This window comes from Dipodomys merriami, unplaced genomic scaffold (assembly GCF_024711535.1).
Source record: "Dipodomys merriami isolate MVZ:Mamm:240054 unplaced genomic scaffold, mDipMer1.0.p SCAF_2, whole genome shotgun sequence".
In the NCBI taxonomy this organism is placed as follows: Eukaryota; Metazoa; Chordata; class Mammalia; order Rodentia; family Heteromyidae; genus Dipodomys; species Dipodomys merriami.
The window spans coordinates 109420169-109442946 of record NW_027203381.1 but is presented as its reverse complement, the minus strand read 5'-3'; the positions used below and the strand labels follow the sequence as shown (position 1 = coordinate 109442946).

The 22778-nt window shown below is 38.2% G+C and overlaps 1 protein-coding gene across 6 annotated transcripts in view; it reads left to right on the top strand.

Moving 5' to 3' along the window:
- The window catches only part of App (amyloid beta precursor protein), a 212963-nt gene that overhangs the window by 52672 nt on the left and 137513 nt on the right, over window positions 1-22778 (top strand). For all 6 annotated transcript variants that reach the window (XM_070030517.1, XM_070030516.1, XM_070030515.1 and 3 more), the window contains exons 2-3: window positions 5143-5310; window positions 20515-20644. In XM_070030517.1, coding sequence (XP_069886618.1) covers window positions 5143-5310; window positions 20515-20644 — 298 coding nt within the window. The remainder of the gene's footprint in view (window positions 1-5142; window positions 5311-20514; window positions 20645-22778) is intronic.

Sequence of the window (22778 nt, the reverse complement as noted above, 5' to 3'; positions counted from 1 at the left end):
GCACTCTTAAAATTAAGAGTCATTAGGTTATTACAGTGACATAATTTATTTAAAGAAATTTGATAGGTTTTATGATAGATTTTAATACAGTAACCAATTATCTTATTCTGCCAGGAAGTTTCTTGATTTTAGTACCAAACAATTGCTGTGCTAGAAATTTAAAACCCAAACAATCTGGATGGTTAATCATCTTATGTGAAAGCAAGGACTTTGTACTGCTTTATCCTCCAAACTTGTTTTTAGATTTTTAAAATTGTTATTATAAAAGTGATTTACAGAGATCTGGTTATTGTTACAAAAGTTAGGTAAAGAGGAGAACATTTCTTTTGGGACAATGTCACACCTTCCTTGGTTCTCCCAATTTTCCCCTCATGTCTCCGCCCACAAGTTGTATAAGTCAGTGGCGTTATTGCTGCATTTGTTCACCTTTTGTCCCTCCATTTCAGTGCTCCTCTTCCCCTCTGAAAAACAGAAAAACAAGACCAAAGGAAACTAAAAACAGCAACAAAGGATAAACCTCTTGTTTCCCTTTCCTGAAGTTCATTTTGAAAAGTATTATTTTATATGATCAGATCCAACTGATTATTGTGAGGGAGGTTTAGAATTGTGTAGGTAGCAGGCTAGGGAGGGACAGTGACCTGGTGGCGCTGACATCCCCTTCTCCTGGGAAAGTTGAAATAATGGCACTGAGAAAGCAAAGGCCTTACTGATGCCGGGGACAGACACTGCCTCTCCTTGGAGTGAAGCAGGCACTGACTCCAGATGCTAGCACAGCTGAGACCCACAAAAGGACTATAAAAGAGGGACCCCATGAGCCTCCAAGGAGGCTACTGATTTGGGGCCCTGCTTCTCAGTTTCTTACACTAAGAAGTCTGTCATCTCCTTCTTGCCTGAGAAGCAAATGGATATAAGATCTCAAATGGCAGGCATTGGTATTGAAGGCTTATAGCAACCTGACAATAGCTCCAAGAGGAATTTCCTCAGTTTCCTCTGGCATCCTACTCATAAGTAAACTTTTCCAATATGCTCACTTTTCCTGCCTCGTAATTCTCTCTCTGGTGGGAACTCCTTTTGGAAGGAGTCCATTATTTTCATGTTCAACTGGTTGGCTCTTGTAGTAAAAATCTCAACTTCTTACACTTCTTATGTCCTTTTCTTGAATTCCTTGTGAGCTTGAGACAATGAATCCCCAAACCCTAGACAGTATCAGTTTCCTAGTATCTTTATAATGTAAGAAAGACTCTGATGAACATGATTCTTTAGGTAGGTGAAAGAGAAGCAATTTTAGGAATAAATGTGGTAGAATTAGAGAGTAGTGAATCAATATAGTGATACTAGAGAAGAGCCAGGATAATCTGGCAGATAACAGATTATATGGGGTTGATAAGTAAATGGGAAGGGCTAGAGGCATGGTTGAAGTGATAACAGTTCTGGCCTAGAAAATATTTAAAGCTTGTTACCACCAAGATGATTCATTGTAACAATGATACTCACAAGACACTGTTGGAAATGAACTTTACAACTTGTGGGGGGGGGGGGGGTGAAATGAGGGAGGTGGGAGAGGGAAAGAATAGTAGGAGAAAAACAAAGGAGGTGGTAACAATGCTGGACAAGGTACTCATTACCTTACTTATGTAACTGTAACCCTTTTGTATAGCATCATTACAATTAAATTAAAAAAAAAAGAAGTACGTTGGGCGTCGGTGGCTCACGCCTGTAATCCTAGCTACTCAGGAGGCTGAGATCTGAGGATCGTGGTTCTCAAAGCCAGCCAGGGCAGGAAAGTCCATGAGACTCGTATCTCCTATAAACCACCAGAAAACCAGAAGTGGTGCTGTGGCTCAAGTAGAAAAGCGCTCCCCTTGAGCTGAGAGACAGCACTCAGGCCTAGAGTTCAAGCCCCATGACGGACCAAAAAAAAAAAAAAAGAAAAGAAAAAAGGAAAGTATGGTGAGTGAGTGCCTAAATCATAAACTTACTTCTCTAGAGCAGATTGTTATCCCTGTTTATTTGCTTATTGTCAAGGGTCTTGGTTTGTGTGCTACAATAGGGGTTAAATAGCCATAAAAGAGACTGACATACAAAACCTAAAATCCTTCCCTTTGACTCTTTATAATAAAAAATTGATCATTCCATAGAGCAGAAAACGGAAGCATATTGAAGTGTTTCATTGTTGCTGTGTCTTGCTTGCTGCTTTCAGGAGAGGAGTTCAAAGGCTATGTTGTGGTAAGGAATGTTGGAGATAACCAGCAGTGTACTCAACCACAAATTTAGTGGTTTAAAGCAAAGATAGTTATCTCCACTTGCAGGGCTAGGAATGAGAGACTATCTTGTAGATCATCCTGCTCTGGATCTCTTGAGATTGCAGTTCTCTTTTGGCTGCAGTGATGACAGGGCATAACTGAAGTTACTGGCTTTTCCCCAGCTTGCTCAAGTGGTGGGTGACAGGAGACCCAATCCTCACCCCCTGGGCCTCTTGCACAACGCTGCAGAATGTTCTCACAACGTGGCAGCTGGCCTTCCTTACAGTGAATGATGCCAGAGAGCAATGAAGAATCCTAATTCTCTTCATAATCTTCCTTTGGAAGTCATACATCATCATTCCTGTCTAATTGGTATACACACAACCCCTGGTGCATTTTGGGAGGGAACAGCCAAAGATCCCCTTGAGGGAAGGATTGAGGGAGATCTTCTTAGGTCTGGGCTACCACAGACAGAAATTGTCAATTAAATGTTCCTTGAAGGGAGGAAATGGGATCAAGTGTATTTGTCTTGACTGCAGGTAGCAAACATTCGTTAGCTATGACAGCAAATTAGTAGGGAAGTAGAGCTACAGGGAAAATTTGAGATTGAGAAGATAGCATTCACTCAGGAAAATATTCACCCTGTGGAAAAGGATTATTCATTTCCTTAAGATACCAAATGCTGCTAAGATAGGTAATCTTTGGCATAGGAATATGTTTCAAAGAGCAGAGTGCAGTACTGTGTTAATATAATGGAGATTCCATTTGTGGATGATTAATTCTTTGAGGGAAGGGGATCCTTTAGCATCTAAATACTCTAGTGCCTTGTCCACAGGAACTGATTGCTACTTGAATTAACTTTCTTGTTATATTTCTACCTGTGCCATTTCAATTAACATAATTCATGTTCTGATCTTACAGATCAAAGCACTAAATTTCCTTTTAATCTCTCAGGAGAGCTGTGAAAGTTTAAACTCAGCCATAGTGTGTTCTGCATAGGCTGCTGCTTTGCATCTGGTGGAGAGTGGACATGGCGTGGGACTGTCTGTCTTCTGGGAGTTGTAGGAGGATGCTTATGTGGGGAAGCTGAGGTATCTGAAGTCTTTTGCAAATAATCTGACAGTGTGGCCTCGGCTGCTGTTGGAAATGAGTGACCTAAACATCTAGTGCTTCAGAAGCATAACTCGGTTAAACATAGAAAAATTTCCTAGAAATTCTGTCAGCAGTTCTTATATCTAGGACTAGCTCAGTGCAAGGTTCAGTTCATTTTGTTTGGTTCTTCCAAAATCATAAAGTCCTCTGTTGTGGTTGGACAAAATGTATGTGAGTCACCCTTTGATCAAGGATCTGGGTAAATAGACGTGTTAAAATGTCACCCCATTATTTAAGCATTTGAAGTTTAGGAAAAAATACTACTTTAAAAAAGTGAGTAGGAAAAAAATATTATATGTGAGGATGACTTGATCTGTTTCTCTGGGAAGAAATGTCATGAAATGTCATAGTTTGAACTGAAATCTTTCCATGGAGTTTTCTGTGTTGGATTTTGTCTCCTGTGAACCATTTTTGGGAATGATTCAAGCTGTTTTGGAATCATCCAGAACTTAACTACTTAACTACTTGGATCCATGGAATCATCCAGAACTTAATGACTTGGATCCATGGTTCATTCTTCCTGGCATAGTTGCTCACATTTCTTTAGCAGCTGGATTTAACAAGAGAGGAAGGAGTATTTTACTGTGCCTTTTGAATTTTTTGGTTTGAAATGACTCTTTTATTTTACTCTTGGTATTTATTTTTTATTTCTTGGAGAACCTATTGAGTGAGGTAAGATAGATATTTCAGAACTTTATTTTCCCTTTAAAAATATCTGCCTAAAAATATCTGTGCACAGACTCATATTCTAAGTTGTATATTGCCTATCATAGTCATAACTAACTGGTTTTTTTTTTCTTTTGTGGTGGTGGGGCTTGCATTGGGCACTGTCCCTGAGCTCTTCAGCTTAAGGTGAGCACTCTACCACTTGAGCCACAGTACTACTTCCAGCTTTCTGATGGTAAATTGGAGATAAGAGTCTCATAGACTTCCCTGCCTGGGTTTGTATTTAATAGTCAACAGAAGCTCTGCTGAGCTCTTAATGAGAGGTTGGCTCTTTGAGGTACAGTCAGGGAGATGGGACACTGCTACCTTTAGCATACATAAAGAGCTGAGGGAGTGACAAATCCGAGAATGTTCTGGGGAAAACCAGATGGAATATCCAACATTGTTACATTGGTGAATGCTAGAATGAAATTTTCTGTTCAACAGTGACAGTGCTGTCTGGTATTTGCTAGCTAATAAGGCACTTGCTCTTGGTGCTGAGAAGTGGCACACATGTCAACGCCAAACCTGGTTATCAGGCAAGGACTGGCATTGTGCTGTGTGTGTCTGTCAACTGGTGGTGATTATGAGAATCTGACCCTCTCTGCAGCGATTGTGTTTATTTTAAAAGTCATCATACTTCATTATCAGAATCTTTCAGCAGGTACTGCTAAGTTTTGTGGAAAAGCATGTATTATTTCTTAATGAATAAATTCCTTTCAGTATTGTTAATTTCTTCCTCTACTTCTTCTCCCCCTCAAGGAATCACTATGTATTATAAGTTGCTGGAAATATCTATAGCACATATAATACTTAACCCAAAAGAATGCCAAAGGTAGAGCTGATGTATAATTAAAAAATAGCAGGAGTAGACTCTTTGATACTGCTGACTGGTTCCCCATTCCTCTCTTTTTAAAATAAATTTTTAATTACTTTATATTAGTTCTACAATAGGGGATTTCATTGTAGCATTTTCACAGATCCTATGAGTGTTCTGGAGCTGTGGATTCTATAATTGACTGTGACTTCTTATTTTTTATAGGTGCCCACTGATGGCAATGCTGGCCTGCTGGCAGAGCCCCAGATCGCCATGTTCTGTGGCAAACTGAACATGCACATGAATGTCCAGAATGGGAAATGGGAGTCAGATCCATCTGGGACCAAAACCTGTATTGGAACCAAGGAGGGTATCCTGCAGTACTGCCAGGAAGTAAGTCCTATCTGGATGTCACTGTGTCCCATAAAAATCTTACTTCCTAATGATTTTCCATACCATGAATATGTTTGTGGTACCATTTGTTTATGATGTTGTATTATGGCCATGAGTAAAACTTAAGTTTGAGAGACTTTTGCAATTCCTTTTAATCTTTCGGATGTTTCCTTATGAGACTTTACAGTCATGGTATGTTGATTAAAACTACCGTTGGAGCTAAATTTTTTTTTGGTTTCTTGATATATTTTATAGTTCATTTATATCTATATTCAATTTTGGTGTATATTCCTTTATATTTTCAGTTTTTGAGAATGCAGTGTGTATATCAAATAGAATTTCTTCGCACAATTTGTTTTAAATTGGCATGTAAATTGGCACACATTTATGGGATATGCAGTGTGATGTTTTAATACATAGATACAATATGTCATTATTAAGTCAGATTAATTGCTGCTTTCACTTTAGACACTATTTCTTTGTTTGGAGAACATTCTAAGTCCTCTTTACTAGCTATTTTGAAATATTCAAATAATTGTTGATCATTTCCCTTACTACTCTGTGTAATGTTATTTGTCCTAGGTAGTGTGCACTACTGCATACTTTAGCCATCCTTCACGCTCTAAGAATCACTGCTGGCAATCACTACTCAAATAAAATTTGAAGAAAAATGCTGGAACACAAATGTAGTGAATGATGCTGACCAAGTCATTCTTATTGGCGAATGGCTTTTCAGTATATTTGTATCATAGCTTATGATCTCTGCCTTTAGTTTAAGTAACAAATAACCAGATGTTTTTTTTAACATTTGTTGACTCTGCACAAATGACTCTTCTTAATTCTAGGAACATCCCTCATTTCCTGTTGAACTCGGAGTTCCTACTAATTCTCGTTAGCTGCACTTTCCGTTTTAGTGTGTGGTTTGGGCTGGGCTAAGCCGCAGAGTAGTTCTTTTTTAGTTCCAGACTGGCAGATTTTTGGTGGCCATGGATGAGGGGGGAGATGAGGGATGGGGAGGAATAACCTTGGCTTTCTCCTCTCACAATTCTGATATTCTCTGTTTATCATGTATAGTCACTGAGTAAGAAAGGAAGATCCAAAATACCATGTCTTTTGAGCCATTTTAATGAGTTTGTGTTTTTCCTCTGGTTACAGGAAGTCACTGGATATATGTATTGACATATTTTTAAGACTGGGAAAAACTATAGATTTGAATTTCATTAAGTTATTCCTGCACCATGTCATTTCTCCAGCTTACCTGCTGGAGTGTCTATTCCCTGGGCTTTCTCTTTGTGGTAGCCAAAAGCCAAAGATAGTATTCATAAAGGTATACAATATAACACTTAACAAATTTTACAACTTTTAGTTTATATATTCTATACCTATGATATCTTTATGTTGAAATACTTGCCTATTATATATCTTGTCAAATTCATCATAAAGATATTATATTATAGCCTTATGTTAAAACTCATTTCACCTCCTTTTCATTTTTTACATAGCTAGTAGGAAATGTAAAAGAAACACAGGAAATTTGCATATATTGTCACTAAACAATTTTGCTAATTCCCTCACATCCCAGGCCATCAGTGATTCTGGGCTTAGTGGATCTTAGATCCTATAATCGGATAAGTGGGGGGAAGGAAGTAGATTGGGGAGTCCTGATAGACGATCCCTCAGATCTTTACTGAAGGTTGGAAATAAGAGTTGTTGGGAGCCTTTTAAATAAAAGAGAACTGCCTGCAATCTAAACTGCTCAGGAGGTTAAGATCTGAGGATCATGGTTTAAAGCCAATCCAGGCAGAAAAATCCATGAGACTCTTTTCTCCAATTAACTCTAAAAAGCCAGAAATGGAGGCATGGCTGAAGTGATAGAAGGCTAACCTTAAGTTGAAAACCCCAAGAGTACTGGGCCAGAGTACAAGCCCTAGTACTAGCAAAATAAATATGTAAACAAAAAAAAAAAGTACATAACAACAGGTGACTCCCTCTTCCTTCAAAGAGCTATCTCTAGGGGCCAAGGATGCACTGATAAATAGGACATAGAACCTTTTTTTTTCTTTTGGTGTGTTTGCTTGTCCAAGAGCTTGAGTTCAGACCCTGGGCATTGTCCATGAACTCTTTTGCTCAAAGGTAGCACTCTGCTACTACTTGAGCTATAGTTCTACTTCTGCCTTTCTTCCTTTTTTTTATTTTTTCTTTTATCTTTTATCTTTTTTAAGCTTTTTTAGTAGTTTATTGGAGAGAAGTGTCTCAAGGACTTTCCTCTCTGGCTATTTTTAATATGGAGAGAAACCATAATTTTAGCTGTCTTTGCTAGCGAACCTTGAGTTTACCAAAGCACCAACTGCTATGCCAAGCAGTTACCCTCGATGATGCCTCTGGGAAAGGAGCTGGGAAAAGACCTCATCAGTGAATTCCAGTGTATAAAGGAAACCAAGAAAACACACCCTGAATGGAAAGTGAGCAGTGGCAAGAGAGTCCAGTTAAGAACCAGGAGATAAGCCAGGTGCCAGTGGCTCATGCCTGTAATCCTAGCTACTCAGGAGGCTGAGATCTGAGGATCTCGGTTCAAAGACAGCCAGGGCAGGAAGGACTGTGAGACTCATATCTCCAATAAACCACCAGAAAACCAGAAGTGGTGCTGTGGCTCAAGTGGTAGAGCCCTGGCCTTGAGCTAAGAAGCTTATGGACAGTGCCCAGGCCCAGAATTCCAGCCTCATGACCAACAAAAATAAAATAATCAGGAGGTATAATGTAGAAGTCAAGCTAAGTTAATTGCAAAACAGGGGAAATGATGAATTTATATGTGCAAACTGACATTGACAGTTATGTGACAAGTTAAAATCATGTCTTCTATGCACAATGACCACACATGGAAAGGTTTCATTCAGTTCACTTATCAGTGAGGTCTTTAACAATGTCAGATGTTAAAACTGGCCTAATTTGACTTACTGAGATCTAGATTTAAATTATTTTCTTAGCACATTTTATTTGCAAGGCTTATAAGTAAGAATCATGGATTAAACTCCATGGGACAGGCACAACTGCATTGGTGTCATGCGTCTACAGTGCTGAGTTCACAGTTTGGAAATAGCATATTCACCTATCCTCAGATTAATCAGGAAGACTTCAGTAGGATTCATTCCCCCTCTGTCCTGGAGATCTGGAAGACATTATCCACCTTTTACTGATCAGACACTGACCCCTTACTCTTGGGCTTTCTTTTTGCACATTTGGATGTTATTCTATATCCACATATACATTTATCTGATTTGTCTATTAAAAGATTGTCTCTTACCTTCGGGGAGGCAGTTTGGAATAGCTTGGAAAGAAGTCAAAATCAGATTTCAGTAAGTTGCTACAAAAGTGACATAAATGGTTAATCCACCAGCTATACAGTCTTTGAGTAAAGATCTAGAGGCAAAGTGATTCTGTGTAAATCAAGGCAAAGGGAAAGTAATTTAAATGTTGTTTTAAAATGAGAGGAACTTAAGCTAAAGGAAGGTTAAGCAAAATTGCTTAACAAAATCCTTGTGAACTCTATGTTAGATAAGAACTGAACTGTAGTATCTGGAGAGGCGGGGAGCTGGGCCAGAGCATGGTGGTGCACTCCTATAGTCGAGTATTTAGGAGGCTGAGGCAAGAGAGTTTGAGGCCAACCTGGGTTATGTAGCAAGATTGTGTATTTAAAAATAAGTACATTTAAAATTTATATAAATAAGAGCAATACAGAACTAGAAATCAGAAACAGTGGAATAAGTGGCTGAATTTTGGTGATCTCCTTGTCCAAGGCAGGGAAATAGGCAAGTAGTATCACTGGGTTTCTTAGGCAGATTTCATTGCCTAGCAACAAAATCCACTGAGCAGATGTTTGTTTAGAGAGTGCTTCTCATACATATACATGTATACTGAAGGGAATAATCCTGACATCACAGCTAGGATTACAGGTTTGAGCCACCAGTATGCTGGCTTGGATAGCATTCTTAATTTATTATTTCCAGACATTATTCTTACAGCTGAAAAAGTGGCTTATTGGGTATAGAATTTCAGGTTATAAGTGTTTTTGTTTTGTTTTGTACTAGGAAAGAATTTTCCCAGTGGCATCACTTGGGCAAATTCATTCTTTTCTTTGTTTTTGGTTTGTTGTGTTGTGGTGTGGGTTTTGTTGTTGTTTTTGGACAAGCACTCACTATGTAGCTCAGTTTGGCCTCCTACTTGTGATCTTCCTGCCTCTACTTTCATAATGTTGAGATTGCAGATGTGTATTACCAAGCCTGGCCTTATACTTCTTTTTATTTCATTTTTAATACATAGAAAGCCATTACTATAAGTCTAAAGAGACCACAACTATTAGTTAAACCAATGCTATTACCAGGACTATGCATTTAATGCCTTTTTTTGTCTTAGTACTGAATTTTCCCTCTTATGCCCTTACTGTATCCCTCTCATGACCCAAACATATGTTTCAGAGGCAACTGGCTGAGTCAGAGAGACAGCTGTTAGCTATCTGTGATCTTAGGACCCAAGGGACCAATGGAACTCATGATTTTGACCTCATTTTGACCCTGTGCTAACCACTTTAACTCACTTGTTAAATTTGTTTTTGCAAAAGATTGCTTTAACTTGTATCAGTTGGTACATAGCTAAGAATCCTTTGTTAAATATTAATACTTTATTGATGAATTATCTAGTGCAAGTCCTTCACAGTCTCATGTTTCTCTCAATTTGTATCCTTTGTTATTGGATTTTAAGAAATTATTACTGTAATTTTTGCCACTGTGATTTCATGCAATCCTATTCAAGGGCAACATTTAGAAGAAAAAGGAAAAACTGAGTGCTTTACCTTTACCCCCTATTTATAAATCCTTACTAGAATTAATTAAGAAGATAGGTTGAAACTTATGGTTTAATTTGCATGTGTGTTTTATCTGTGTGTTTTGCTTAGTTATCATTTGCCTTCAAATGTTTGGTACCCATGTAATTCATGTATTTTTCCCAATCACAGTAGTTTCCTTTTGCCAGGTCATTGTTTAAGCACTTGGTCCTTTAATTTGGGGTGTTATTTTTCATTTTTTGTTATACTTTTTATTACCATTATTTGATTTTTTTCTTCTTTAGTTTTATCAAGCTAAATATTAGATACTGTTGAGCTGAGTGTGTTCCCCAAAATTCGTATGTTGAAGCCAAGAGCCAATGGTTCATGCCTATTTTCTCAGGAGATGGAGATCTGGAAGATAACAATTTCAATGTAGCCTAGACAGAAAGGTCTCTGACATTCCATATTCAGTCAGGTAAAAAAATGTTGGATTGGAGGCATGACTCGAAGAATAGAATCCCAGCTATGCACAAACAAAATGAGCAGGAGCTTGAGTCCTTGATTTCAAGCCTAGGGGTCAGCACACACTTAAAAAAAAAATCCTAGGTTGAAAGTGGCTCCCTTTGTGGGTTGTATTTGAAGATCGAACCTTTGGGCAGTGACTACTATTGAAGTCATAAGGAAGAGGGCCCTGTTGATGGTATCCGTGCCTTATAGAAAGAAACACAGAGTGCCTACTCTGTCTTTGATTCATACAAGATCATGTGAGAATATAGCAAGAAAGTGATAGCCCTTGTTCTAACCCCTTCCATGGTGGAACCTTGATTTTGGACTTTCCAGAACAATTACAAAATATATTTCTGTTATTAAAGCTACTCGGACTGTGGTGTTTTGTAATAGCATCTTAAACTGACCAAGACAAGGACCCTACTGTGGCTGCTCTAGGCAAAACCACTAGAGACCCAAGGTGATCTTGAAATGACACTGATGGAGATCATATCTCACGCTGATACTTAGCTCTGTCCCAGAGCATACTGGTCATCATTAAATACTACTTGTAGATGACCTGTTTTGGCACAGAGATTGAAGCAGGACGAGCAAAGGCTCTACCTCTGTTCTTACATGAAAGAAACCTCTCCTACAAGGAACTCATGGTTTCCATCTGTACAGGCTATTTAATTCCAGAGTTTGGATTCTGAAGACAGGAGTTGGGGAGTAGATTTCCTCTTAATTTATTTCCTCTTAATTTATTGATTCCGTTTATTTATTTATTTATGACTTTAAATATTCAGCTGTAACATCCTAAACAACTATGCCACCTAAAAACATCTAACAAACCAAATTCCTAGATTGTTCTTTATGTCTTTGATACTACTGTAGTTTGTATGCAGCAATGAATGGCCACAACTGTGGCAACTTAATTAAAAAAAGAAAAAGTCTTTCTTCTGTGCTATACAAATGGTATAAAGTGCTGATATTATAAAAGTGACTTGAATATAGGAATATAAATTATTTATAATTAATTAATAGCATAAAGTAGCTTTTTGTCTTAATGCAAACCGATAGAATCCCAACCTTTGGCCTAAGTCATTTCTAAGTCTAAATAGAACAAAAGTAGGATAGTGACCCCCTTGAGAACATATACTAAAATTTAGAAACAAAAATTGGAATGAACTTTTAGCCTATTCTTTCTTTGAGATGAAATGAGATTTAAAAAATACATTGTTTTGTTTAACCAAAAAGTTTGGGATAGGAGAAGCAAAAAGGAATTGTACTTCAATTTTACATCTACAGAATCTATGTCTTCCCAAATTTAGTGAGCAAATTAGCCAGAATTTCTTGAATAGCATCAAGGTAATACCATCAAGCCACTGCTGAGGGAGGAGCTACCATTCTTGACACTAAAGAGATCAAAAACATTCAGTTTCATATAATTGAGAATATAATTTAGAAAATCTCAAAGATGGGATGTGGCTGTAAAATAAAGGGTCTTGGGGGTGAGGAATCTCATTCTGAGATGAATGGGAATCATGTGGGAATTCTGGTCAACACTTAGAAAATTAGCTTGTTTCTAAAGGTAGGTTTGATTGGGGTGGGGAGAAGGGAATGCAGACCACAGAATAGAAGCATGAAAAGGACTGTGGATCATTCTTGCCATCCTTGTTTTTTCTGCGAGTTCCCTGACAGGATGCCTTGTTATACTGTGATAAAAATCATCACTTGACACCAGAGCAATCTTGGAATGCCACCTGTCCAATGTCAGAGAATGCTGACTATCACTATATAACAAGAATAGATAGGCAGGTGTAAAAGTTAAATATTACCAATTAAATGGGAAACTGTATAGAACAGCAGTGTTAAGGAGAGAATTAAAATATTCCTTGTTACCCTGCATCCCTAACATACAGACACTAGGAAGCCAGATAACTTCCTAAAGTAGCAGATACTGGGGACCTGGCTCTGGTGGAATCTTTGGATCGGCTAAGTTTCAGCACCTATTTAGATTTAACTGGTAGAGTGAGGAGAATGTGATTTTATTTATCTTTTTTATCACAGAGAGAGAGAGAGAGAGAGAGAGAGAGAGAGAGAGAGAGAGAGAGAGAGAGAGAGAGAGAGAGAGAGAGAGAGAGAGAGAGAGAATGAAACTTTAATGCTGAGGATCAAATCCAGGGCCAGGCTTTTGGACAACTGCTTCACTACTGAGCTACATTGTCAGCACATATTTTGTTCTCCACAGCTAACAGTATCTGTTATTTCGTTAACCTTACTATTCTAAAGGAATAGTTGCTTTGTCTATAGGTTAATGGAGCCTGTGAATAAAGCACACCAGTGTCAGTGTCTGTTACATGAATTTAAGAAAGTGATATTTTGTTTGCCTTTCTATTCTAAAATTTTTTACCCATAAATAAGTATATGGTATTCCCAGACAAGACTCACTTCACTTTTTCTCTTTCTTCTCTCTCTTGTACACACACACATATACACACACATGCATACACACAAACACACACACATGCATGCACACACATACATTCTACAACAATATGAAATTAACATTAAATTACTAAAAGGCAAACCATAAATGATCTTTTTTGTCTAAAAGTCTACTGTGAATATTCATTCATGATGACATCTGTGGTAGATTCATCATTTTTGCTTTGTTTACCCTGAAGCTTTGTAGACTTAAAATTAGCCCACAAATAGTACACACATAAACCTTGCAGTTTTTGCATTTCGAAGGTCCATAATCATAGTAAGTGGGACAGTTTTTTGTTTTGTTTTTGTCAGCAATTAGCTGTGATAGGGTTTTATCATTTATTTCTTTATTTAAGTAGTTGTACAAGAGGTTGCAATTTCATAAATTAGGTATCAGTTCAATTTCTTGATCAGTGTTAATTCATTTTTTGAATAAATGGATTGGGCTGCCTAGTTATGAGTATGGGTATGTTCTATGTATTGGTGATCTATGTAGGTATACGATTTGCTTGCAGAGACCATGGGATTTGTAGCTAGAAGACTTTGGAGATAGGAGAAAATATGAATCTGGCTGTGTGCACACACATACATTTTGACTTTCACATTCCTGGACTGTCCTGTTTGTGTGCACCCTACCCTGCCCTCTCCCATTTGTCTTGACATTGAGCATTTTGAAAGTACAATGACTTGTCAGTCAAACAAGGTTCTTTGACGTTTCCAACTCAGAATGTGAAAGCGTGACTGTGACAGTATGTTCTTACACAGTGTCAGAAGCAAAATTGGGCCAGATGATTGGGAAATGCACCAACTCCCTGCAGCATTTTCCCCTTTTCCTTACATAAGGCTGCATTGTGCACCCAGCCCTGCTCAGACGTCTGTTATACGTCTGTTATTGCTGTGGTGTTTCGTCAGCTGCCTGTTGCCTCTCAACACCTCATTAAGTTGCAAGAAGAGAAGACTTCCCAGCCTCCAATTCTTTCTCAATTAAATTGGATCTTCTGTTTTCAACATTCCTCATTATTGACAGAATTGAGGTTGAACACAGTCTAAAAGGAATGATTTTTCTTCATGCCTCAGAAAAATTTTAAGTGTGCCTTTTAAATCTAGAGACAGTATGTTATCTACATCATCCTTTTCTTGGTTTATGCACTGGATTTTTAAGTCGTTTTTCACTTATGATTAAGATAGCCTCCAAGTGCTATCTTGGAGTGGCACCCACTTTACATGTGTTCTAGTTTCATCTTTTGCAAAGTGGAAATTACTCACTTGAGGATTGTGTGAGCTGATATACCTACAGTGTCTGCAATGATGTCTGGTACATGGGAATGCCTCAATTGCTATATGCTTTGCTTATTCTTGAATGTGTCTTAGCTAAAAGGAATTAGCATATAAAAGCTTTCAGAAGATGAAAATATCCCAAAGTTAGGCTACCTTTATATAAAACTTGGTTATCTATTTTTGTTGTTTTGTTTACCTTTTTGTTTTGTTTTTGAGAGATCTCACAATAACCCAGGCTGGCCTTCAACTCCCAACCCTCCTGCTTCAGCTTCCCTAATGAGAGAATTACAAATGTGTGCTATCATGCCTAGCTAAGGCTTTTGAATTTTTGTGTGTGTGTGTGTGTGTGTGTGTGTGTGTGTGTGTGTGTGTGTGTGTGTGTGTGTGTGTGTGTGTGTGTGTGTGTGTGTGTGTGTGTGTGTGTGTGTGTGTGTGTGTGTGTGTGTGTGTGTGTGTGTGTGTGTGTGTGTGTGTGCCTTCGTCAGAAAAAATGACATTGCCTCCTTTGTTAGGAAATGGAAAGACAGAAAAAATCATATTAAAGTGAAGTAATCCAGGCCCAAAGAAACATAGGTCCCATGGTTTCCTTGTTTGCAGTGACTAGTACGTGCCTAGGGACAAGCAAAGTAGGTTAAAGGCTATGTACATACAACCACATGAGATAATGTTCAGCAAAATGAGGGTTTTTTTTTCTTGCTAATGTTTTGAATGTACTGACAGTACACTAGGTGATTCTTGTGTTTCTATTGTAGGTTCTTCCCCCATGGTATAACCCCTGTTTTCACTGGATTTGATGCCAGTGCTCTGTACCTTGTATATATATTTTTGTAATTTGGGGAGGGGAAGGGATATTGCAGAAGGCTTAAATGGGGATGCAGGCTGACGAGATGTACAGGATACTATATTGAAAACGAACTTTATAATGTTGGGGTGGGGGTGGGGGTGGGAGGAATTGGGGAGGTAAATGATGGTAGGGGGGAAATAAAGGAGGAGGTAACAATGTTCACTATGAAATGTACTCATTACCCTACTCATGTAACTGAAACTCCTCTGTACAACATAAAAGATTTTTAAAAACTACATATTCTCAACTTTCTTAAATTTCTTAAATTCATTATATTATAATGAATTATATTATAATGAATACTTCAATGTTTTCCTGAGCCTTGCAGTATTCATTATAATATAATACAGTTCTTATATAAGATGGTTTTAGGTATGTGAGATGCTACATCTGCTTGAAAGAACAATATTAGAAGATTTATTTTGCCCAGAAAGCTCATAATCTAATAACTATTTAGATCAATGTACTTAAGTGTGGTATACTGAACGGATTCAGAACTGAACTTGAAATACTCAGGAAGATTCTACTGCAGCATTGTCTACTGTGTAGAAACACAAAATGTATAGCATCATCTCTGCCTTCAAGGAGCATAGCATGTTCTAATAGGATGGAAGTCACGCATGTGACTATGAGGTAGGAAGTGGCTAGTGATCAGGTATTGTAAGATGCAGTGATCAGATGAGAAGGTGTGGGTGCCAGGATTGGAGGAATCCCACAGAGGTATTTGTGAACTAGGCCTTTCTCCTTAGGGTTTCTTTCATGTAGAGGAACAAATAGCTACTAACATAGCTTATGTTTTAGAAAGGGGCTGGTGTATCACTAAGTATCCAAATGCATGTGCCAAGACTCAAGGAGTCACAAGACAGGCCCTGTTTAACCCTCTTGTCTGTCTCTCATCTTTTCTTCTCTCTGCACATCTTCCTGTTTTCTTCCCTAGACCAGCAGAAAGATGCCTAGTTTGTTGACCTGTGTGTGTTATATCTTAGCATCCAGGCAAGTCTGCTTACCTAGTAAGCTTGGATGAGTATGTGTTTACAACTCTGAAGGAAGAGGGATGCCTCCGGTCCCCTACAAATTGGACGTGCAGAGTTAAAATGTCACTAACAAATCAGATTTAGGATAGCTGCCGTTGGAGCACCACAGAGAGGAGTAGTAGGCTGGCAGTCTCCTGACAGCCTTAAAATTAAGCAGAGGTAATGGATATGCCTCATGGGGGAGGGTGGTACAGGTAGGTCCTTAATGTGAAGGTGAAGGTGAAGCACACTGTGGTAGATAAAACACATTCCCACAGTAGAGAGATGGCTGACATTCCTTTACACTGTGGTAGAAATTTCTTTACCTAAATGGTTCTTAATGGGCTTGAACATTTAAAACTGTGATGTAAAAGTCTCTTTGGAACACAGGGAACGTATATATGCATGAGATTATTCTGTGTAGATGTAATTCAGAAAGATTTGTCAAAATTAGGATGCCTTATTTTTTTTTTTTTTGCGGGGGGGGGGGGTGGTTTCCGGTCGTGGGTCCTGAACTCTGGGCCTGGGCGCTGTCCCTCAGCTCTTCAGCTCAAGGCTAGCGCTCTACCACTTGAGCCACAGCGCCATTTCCGGCTTTTTTCTTTTTGCTTATGTGGTGCTGAGGAATTGAACCCAGGGCCTCATGCATGCAAGGCAAGTGCTCTACCACTGAGCCACCTTCCCAGCCCATCAAGATGCCTTATTTTTTAAGTTGCTGACTCATTTGGCTCCTAGCTGCTTCTAATATGGATAACTTTTGAAAAGTTATGTATAACTTCTTTAAAAATGTTTTTTTTTTTGAGCCAGATGCTGGTGGCTCATGCCTGTAATCCTAGCTACTCAGGAGGCTGAGATTTGAGGATCTTGTTCAAAGCTAGCCCAAGCAGGAAAGTCGGTGAGACTCTTATCTCCAGTTAACCACCAGAAAACTAGAAGTGGCACTGTGGCTCAAGTGGTAGACTGCTTGCCTTGAGATGAGAAGCTCAGGGACAGTGCCCAGACCCAGAGTTCAAGCCCCATGACTGCTAATATATATTATATATAATATATAAGATATATTATATATAATATAATATAGATGTGTAATCAAGAAAATTATTCAGATTTCACATTTTAGAAGAGACTATATTTATTCATGTTTGTTGTATAAGTAAATTAAAATTATTAGAAATGTCTGTTATAATAACTTTCTGTGTGTATGTTTGTGTGTGTGTGTGATTTATGTTGAAAAACGTGCAAATGAAACAGCTTAAAGAACTTTCACATCTTTATTTCTGATATTAAGATTTGAGATGTCACAAAGAACTATAGAACATTGAGCTGACACTTGTACTTAATTATGGTGAAAGCAGTGAACTTATCAAGATATGAAGACATATCTAATTATTTTAGTTTTTATTCTTGACTAAATGAAGAGCTATGCTATTTTATCAACATAAAATTGCATCTTTGCCTCTAGGATTGACTGGAGAAATTTAATTAAAAATAATATTTGTAGCCGGGCGCTGGTGGCTCTCGCCTGTAATCCTAGCTACTCAGGAGGCTGAGATCTGAGGATCACGGTTCAAAGCCAGCCCGGGCAGGAGAGACCATGAGACTCCTATCTCCAATAAACCACCAGAAAACCGGAAGTGGCGCTGTAGCTCAAGTGGTAGAGCGCTCTCCTTGAGCTGAAGAACTGAGGGACAGTGCCCAGACCCAGAGTTCAAGCCCCACGGCCGACAAAAAAAAAAAAAAAAAAAAAAAAATTTGTTATTTTTGTCATTCTGTCAAATATATATTATAGCTCTTGTTTGTTAGCTGGGGAGTTGCTTCTGCATACAGTTGTGTCTTTCTGTGCTTCCACAGAGATTTTGTTTCTTTCCATTTTGATCTTCATCTCCCTTTAACTTGATTGTCTTTGGTAATTCCAATTTAATAGCTTTTTATTTCTGGATAAAAGTAACTGGCTCCAGTTGAAATTACTGCTTCCATTTGACTACACAGTAAGCAATTTATACCTGGAATTTAGGCAAATTGTGCCTGGACTCTCTGTGGTTCAAATTTTATAATTTCAACATCCTTTTGCATATTAACCATTTCAGTTGTCAGTGCTATGGAAAAAGAAGCTGAAGGAAGTCCAAGGAACAACACATACCTTACTCAGCCCTTTCCTTTTCCTTTGCTCCTTCTCTTTCCTTTCCCCGTTACCCTTTCCCATTCCCCTTTCCTTTTTGCTCTGGATGTTGGTGGCTCCTGCCTGTAATCCTCTCTCCCTCCCTCCCTCCCTCCCTCCCTCCCTCCCTCCCTTCCTCCCTCCTTCCCTTCTTTCCTTCCTTCCTTCCTTCCTTCCTTCCTTCCTTCCTTCCTTCCTTCCTTCCTTCCTTCCTTCCTTTTCCTTCCTTCCTTCCTTCTTTTTCCCTCTCTCTTTTTGTTTGTTTCTTTCTTTGTTTCAGGCATTCTACAACTTGAGCCATGTCACCAGACCTTTTTGCTTATTGTTGGTTTTCAAATGTTTAGGAAGAAAGTATATTCTTGGGCTTTAATTTACCAGTGGACACTTCTACCTATAGAAATTTGCAGTCTAATAACTTAATGTTTAATTGTACTGGATATTATGATAGGAATCTAAGATGGCATATAAGCAAGGACCTTTTCTCCTGTCAGCTTGTACCTACATACAGTTTGTTAGCTTAAACTGAAAAGATGGAAATGCAATATGACTATGTCTGCTACAGGCTTTACAGAAAACTGACAACTCCAGAGAAAACTCTTAGTAGGGTAATATTTCTGAGAAGTGGCAGCTTGGACCCCTTCAAGAAAATGCAGTAAGTCACACTTTACTGCACATAAAGTCATGTCCCCTGGGGCAAACTAATGCCATAGAGTTTATGACTCATGAGTGCTGTACATTTGAGATATAATACCTAAGAAAAAGTGGTGGGAGAATTAAATTTCTATTCCAAAAGGCACTTGTCTTCCATTATATAGAATAAAGCTATGGAGCTATAAAATTTTAGTGGCATTTTGAAGTAGAACATTATCTGTGACCCTCTTGTATTAGAAGGTTAAGATACTTATGAACATACCAAAATAAAATGAAGTAGGTGTAATCTTTGGATCTAAGTTACTGCTTGGGAACCTCTTTTTTTTTTTCTTTCAGTACCCTTCCCAGGATTCTGACTTAGCTACAAATGCATGTGTGTGCGTGTATGTGTGTGTGTGTGTGTATGTGTGTGTGTGTGTGTGTGTGTGTGTGTATGTGTGTATTCTCCTAGCTATTCCTCAACCACTGAATTTATTCCACACTACTACACCAGTTGATCAGAACAGCTTACTTTAGCTACACATTTTTATGTTTATATTTTATCTCAAATCTCTACCCATTATTAAGAAACAACGATTGACATTTCACAAATGTGTTTTAGTTGATTGAGCTTGACATCTCATTCCAAGTACTCAGCAAACCTCATGATTCACTAATAGTAATCTTAGTTTGTTATTATGGGAAGAGAATTCATGAATACAATTCTTTATCTAAATAACATCTTTGAAACTCCTGTATAAACTACTTTGAATAAAGAAACTGACTAATTTTTTTTACAGAGAGCTTGCCATAGGCCATATTCTCTATACAACATATTTATCTAGCTAATGAGATAGGGGTAGGTTGAATTTAAGTAAGAATAATATCCCTAGACATATCTCCTTTAATATTTCTTTAGAACGTTACTAGCTATAATCTTCATACCCAGTTTATCTGACCATAACCCTATTGGGGGTGGGAGGGGGCCCCTCAGGGCCTCACACTTTCTCTTAAAGTTTTTGCTCAAGGCTCTCACTCTACCACTTGAGCTACAACTCCACTTCCAGCTTTTTGCTGATTAATTGGAGATAATTGTCTCTTAGATTTGTCTGCCTAGGCTTGTTTTGAACTGTAGCCCTCAGATCTCAGCCTCCTGAGTAGCTAGTATTATGGACATGAGCCATTAGTGCCTGGTTAACCCTGTGCTTCTAAGAATCCCTCCTTCCCTCTTCTCTTTTTGTACTTTCTCTTCCTTGGGAAGGAAAAATGAAATAGAAGTCATATTTTTATTTCCCTGACTGTAATGATTAGATGCTTTCTTACCTGTCCCTTTTGCTTTACACTGACTTCCTTTTGCTTGGTCAGAGGTAGAGCAAGCTTAACTTTTACACAATAGAAATACCTTATAATAGTAGTGGATGGTATTTGGGTGCATGTCCATGTCAGTCCCCTGCCAAGAGTAACGGTTTTCTCTTGTGTGCTCCCCCAGGTTTACCCTGAACTGCAGATCACCAATGTGGTGGAAGCCAACCAGCCAGTGACCATCCAGAACTGGTGCAAGCGGGGCCGCAAGCAATGCAAAACCCACACACACATTGTGATTCCCTACCGCTGCCTAGGTGAGCCAGGTGACTCTGTAGTAGTGTGATTGAGAACATGCTCTCATAATGGTTTTTATAATCATATATAATAATCTATAATAATAATCCACCTGAGATGGTAGATACAGTCGTACTGAGATATGCAATTGGTTCTCTGTATCTGTGAGTTTCACATCAGCCTACTATGGACTGAAAATATTAAAAAAAAAAAAACCCTAAAATTGGTATCTGTATTTCAATCTGGCTTGCAAGTATAAAGGATTTTAAAGATAATATACAATTGTGTTTTGTTTAAGTACTCTTATCTAGAACTCATATTCCCAGAAAATTCTGTACTGGGTCGGCTGACTCCAGCAATTGTTTATCTCAAACTAATGTAGTTACTGCGCCAAGAAGATGATGCACAGAGATCACCCAGGTTGGTAGAAGTTAGCTCAATCGGGTGGCCAAACCTTTTAATGATTTGATTCTTTGCATTCTCACTTGCCTGTTTTATAGAAATGTTTGAATATTTTTTTTGTTAGAATGTTATTCACTGAAACCAGGTATTAGGTCTTTGAACATGTATTATTATATATATTATATAATTATATAATATATATTATATTATATTATATTATATTATATATTATATATAATATATAAATATATTATATATATTAAATATATAATATATGACACTTATATGTCATATCAGAAGTGACCTCAGATTTAGATATTATTTTATTTGGATCATAATTGCTTCATCTAGAATAATTGATTTGGCTCTGGGTACCCAATTTTAAAATGAACTTTAAAGTCATATGTCCCAAGAGCTGCTGGAAGAAATTCCAGAGAAATTTTTTATGCTTAACCAATTTATGCCTCTACAGTGCCAGATCTTTATGTCATTTTGCAAAAATGCTGGGCATTTGTGGCTCACAGATATAATCCTGGCTTTTCAAGGGGCTTAGATCTAAGGATTATGGTTCAAAGCCATCCAGACAGAAAAAAAATCTCTGAGACTCTTATCTCTAAATAACCAGCAAAAAACAAAAACAAATCCTAGAAGCCATAGTTCAAGAGGTAAAGCACCAGCCTTGAGTAAAAAAGCTAAGGGATAGTACCCAGGCCCTGAGTTCAAGTCCTAGTACCAACGAAATATAAAACAAAAGAAAAGATAGAAGAGGGGGGGAGAGGTAGAGGGAGCGAGAAAGAGGAGGGGGGACTACTTCACTGGCAAATGCTTACAGAAATACACAGGGTGGATATGAGCAAAGAAAAATTGAGAGAAGCCCATAATTGCCCAAAGGCTGGGAAGGAATTAATTTCTGCTCTGGCTTTGCCTGCAGCTAAAATACCAGATTTTCCTTTTACCTTTTGAGGAGATTTTGGGCTCCTCTGATGTAGAAATAGATACTTTTTTTTTTTGGTTCAGTCATGGACCTGTGTGCTTGTCCTTGAGCTTTCTGCTTAAGGCTAGTGTTCTATTACTTTGAGTCACAGCCCTAGGTTTTCTGATGGTTAGTTGGAGATAAGAGTCTCACAGACTTTGCAGGCCTGCTGGCTTTGAACTGTCCCATTTCTCAGATCTCAGGCTCCTTAGTAGCTAGGATTACAGGCGTGAGCCACCAGCACCCAGCTAGAAGTAGGTAATTCAAGGAGACAGTTCACTTGTGACATATTTAGTAAATTCCTCACTTCTGGGTTTAATTTAATACAAAGTAAGCATGTTGACACTTCTTATACTTGACTATCAATGAGGGTAGATAATTATTAAGTATTGACAGAAGGGATTTAACCTATTTTGGCTGGTACTAGGACTTGAACTCAGGGCCTCTTGCTCTTGTTTCATTCAGTCAAGGCTGGCAGTCTATCCCTTGAGCCACACATTCATTTTCTGGATTTAGCTTACTTGAACCATTGATCATATTTCTCATTTTGTAAATCTTTAGTCTTCTTCCTTGGAGCTGAAATGGATCCTAATAGGACATTATTTTGCTATTGAGCTTATACTTTAAAAAGGTATGCATTGCTTATTTCTTAGGTAGTGGCAAATTTTCCAAAATCATCAAACAGAAGTATTACATAGGCATATAATGTGCCGTATGCCTTTCGGGAAAGAGAGTTGAAAAGCTTGGGCATATAACTCATAGGTACATTGTGTTTACAC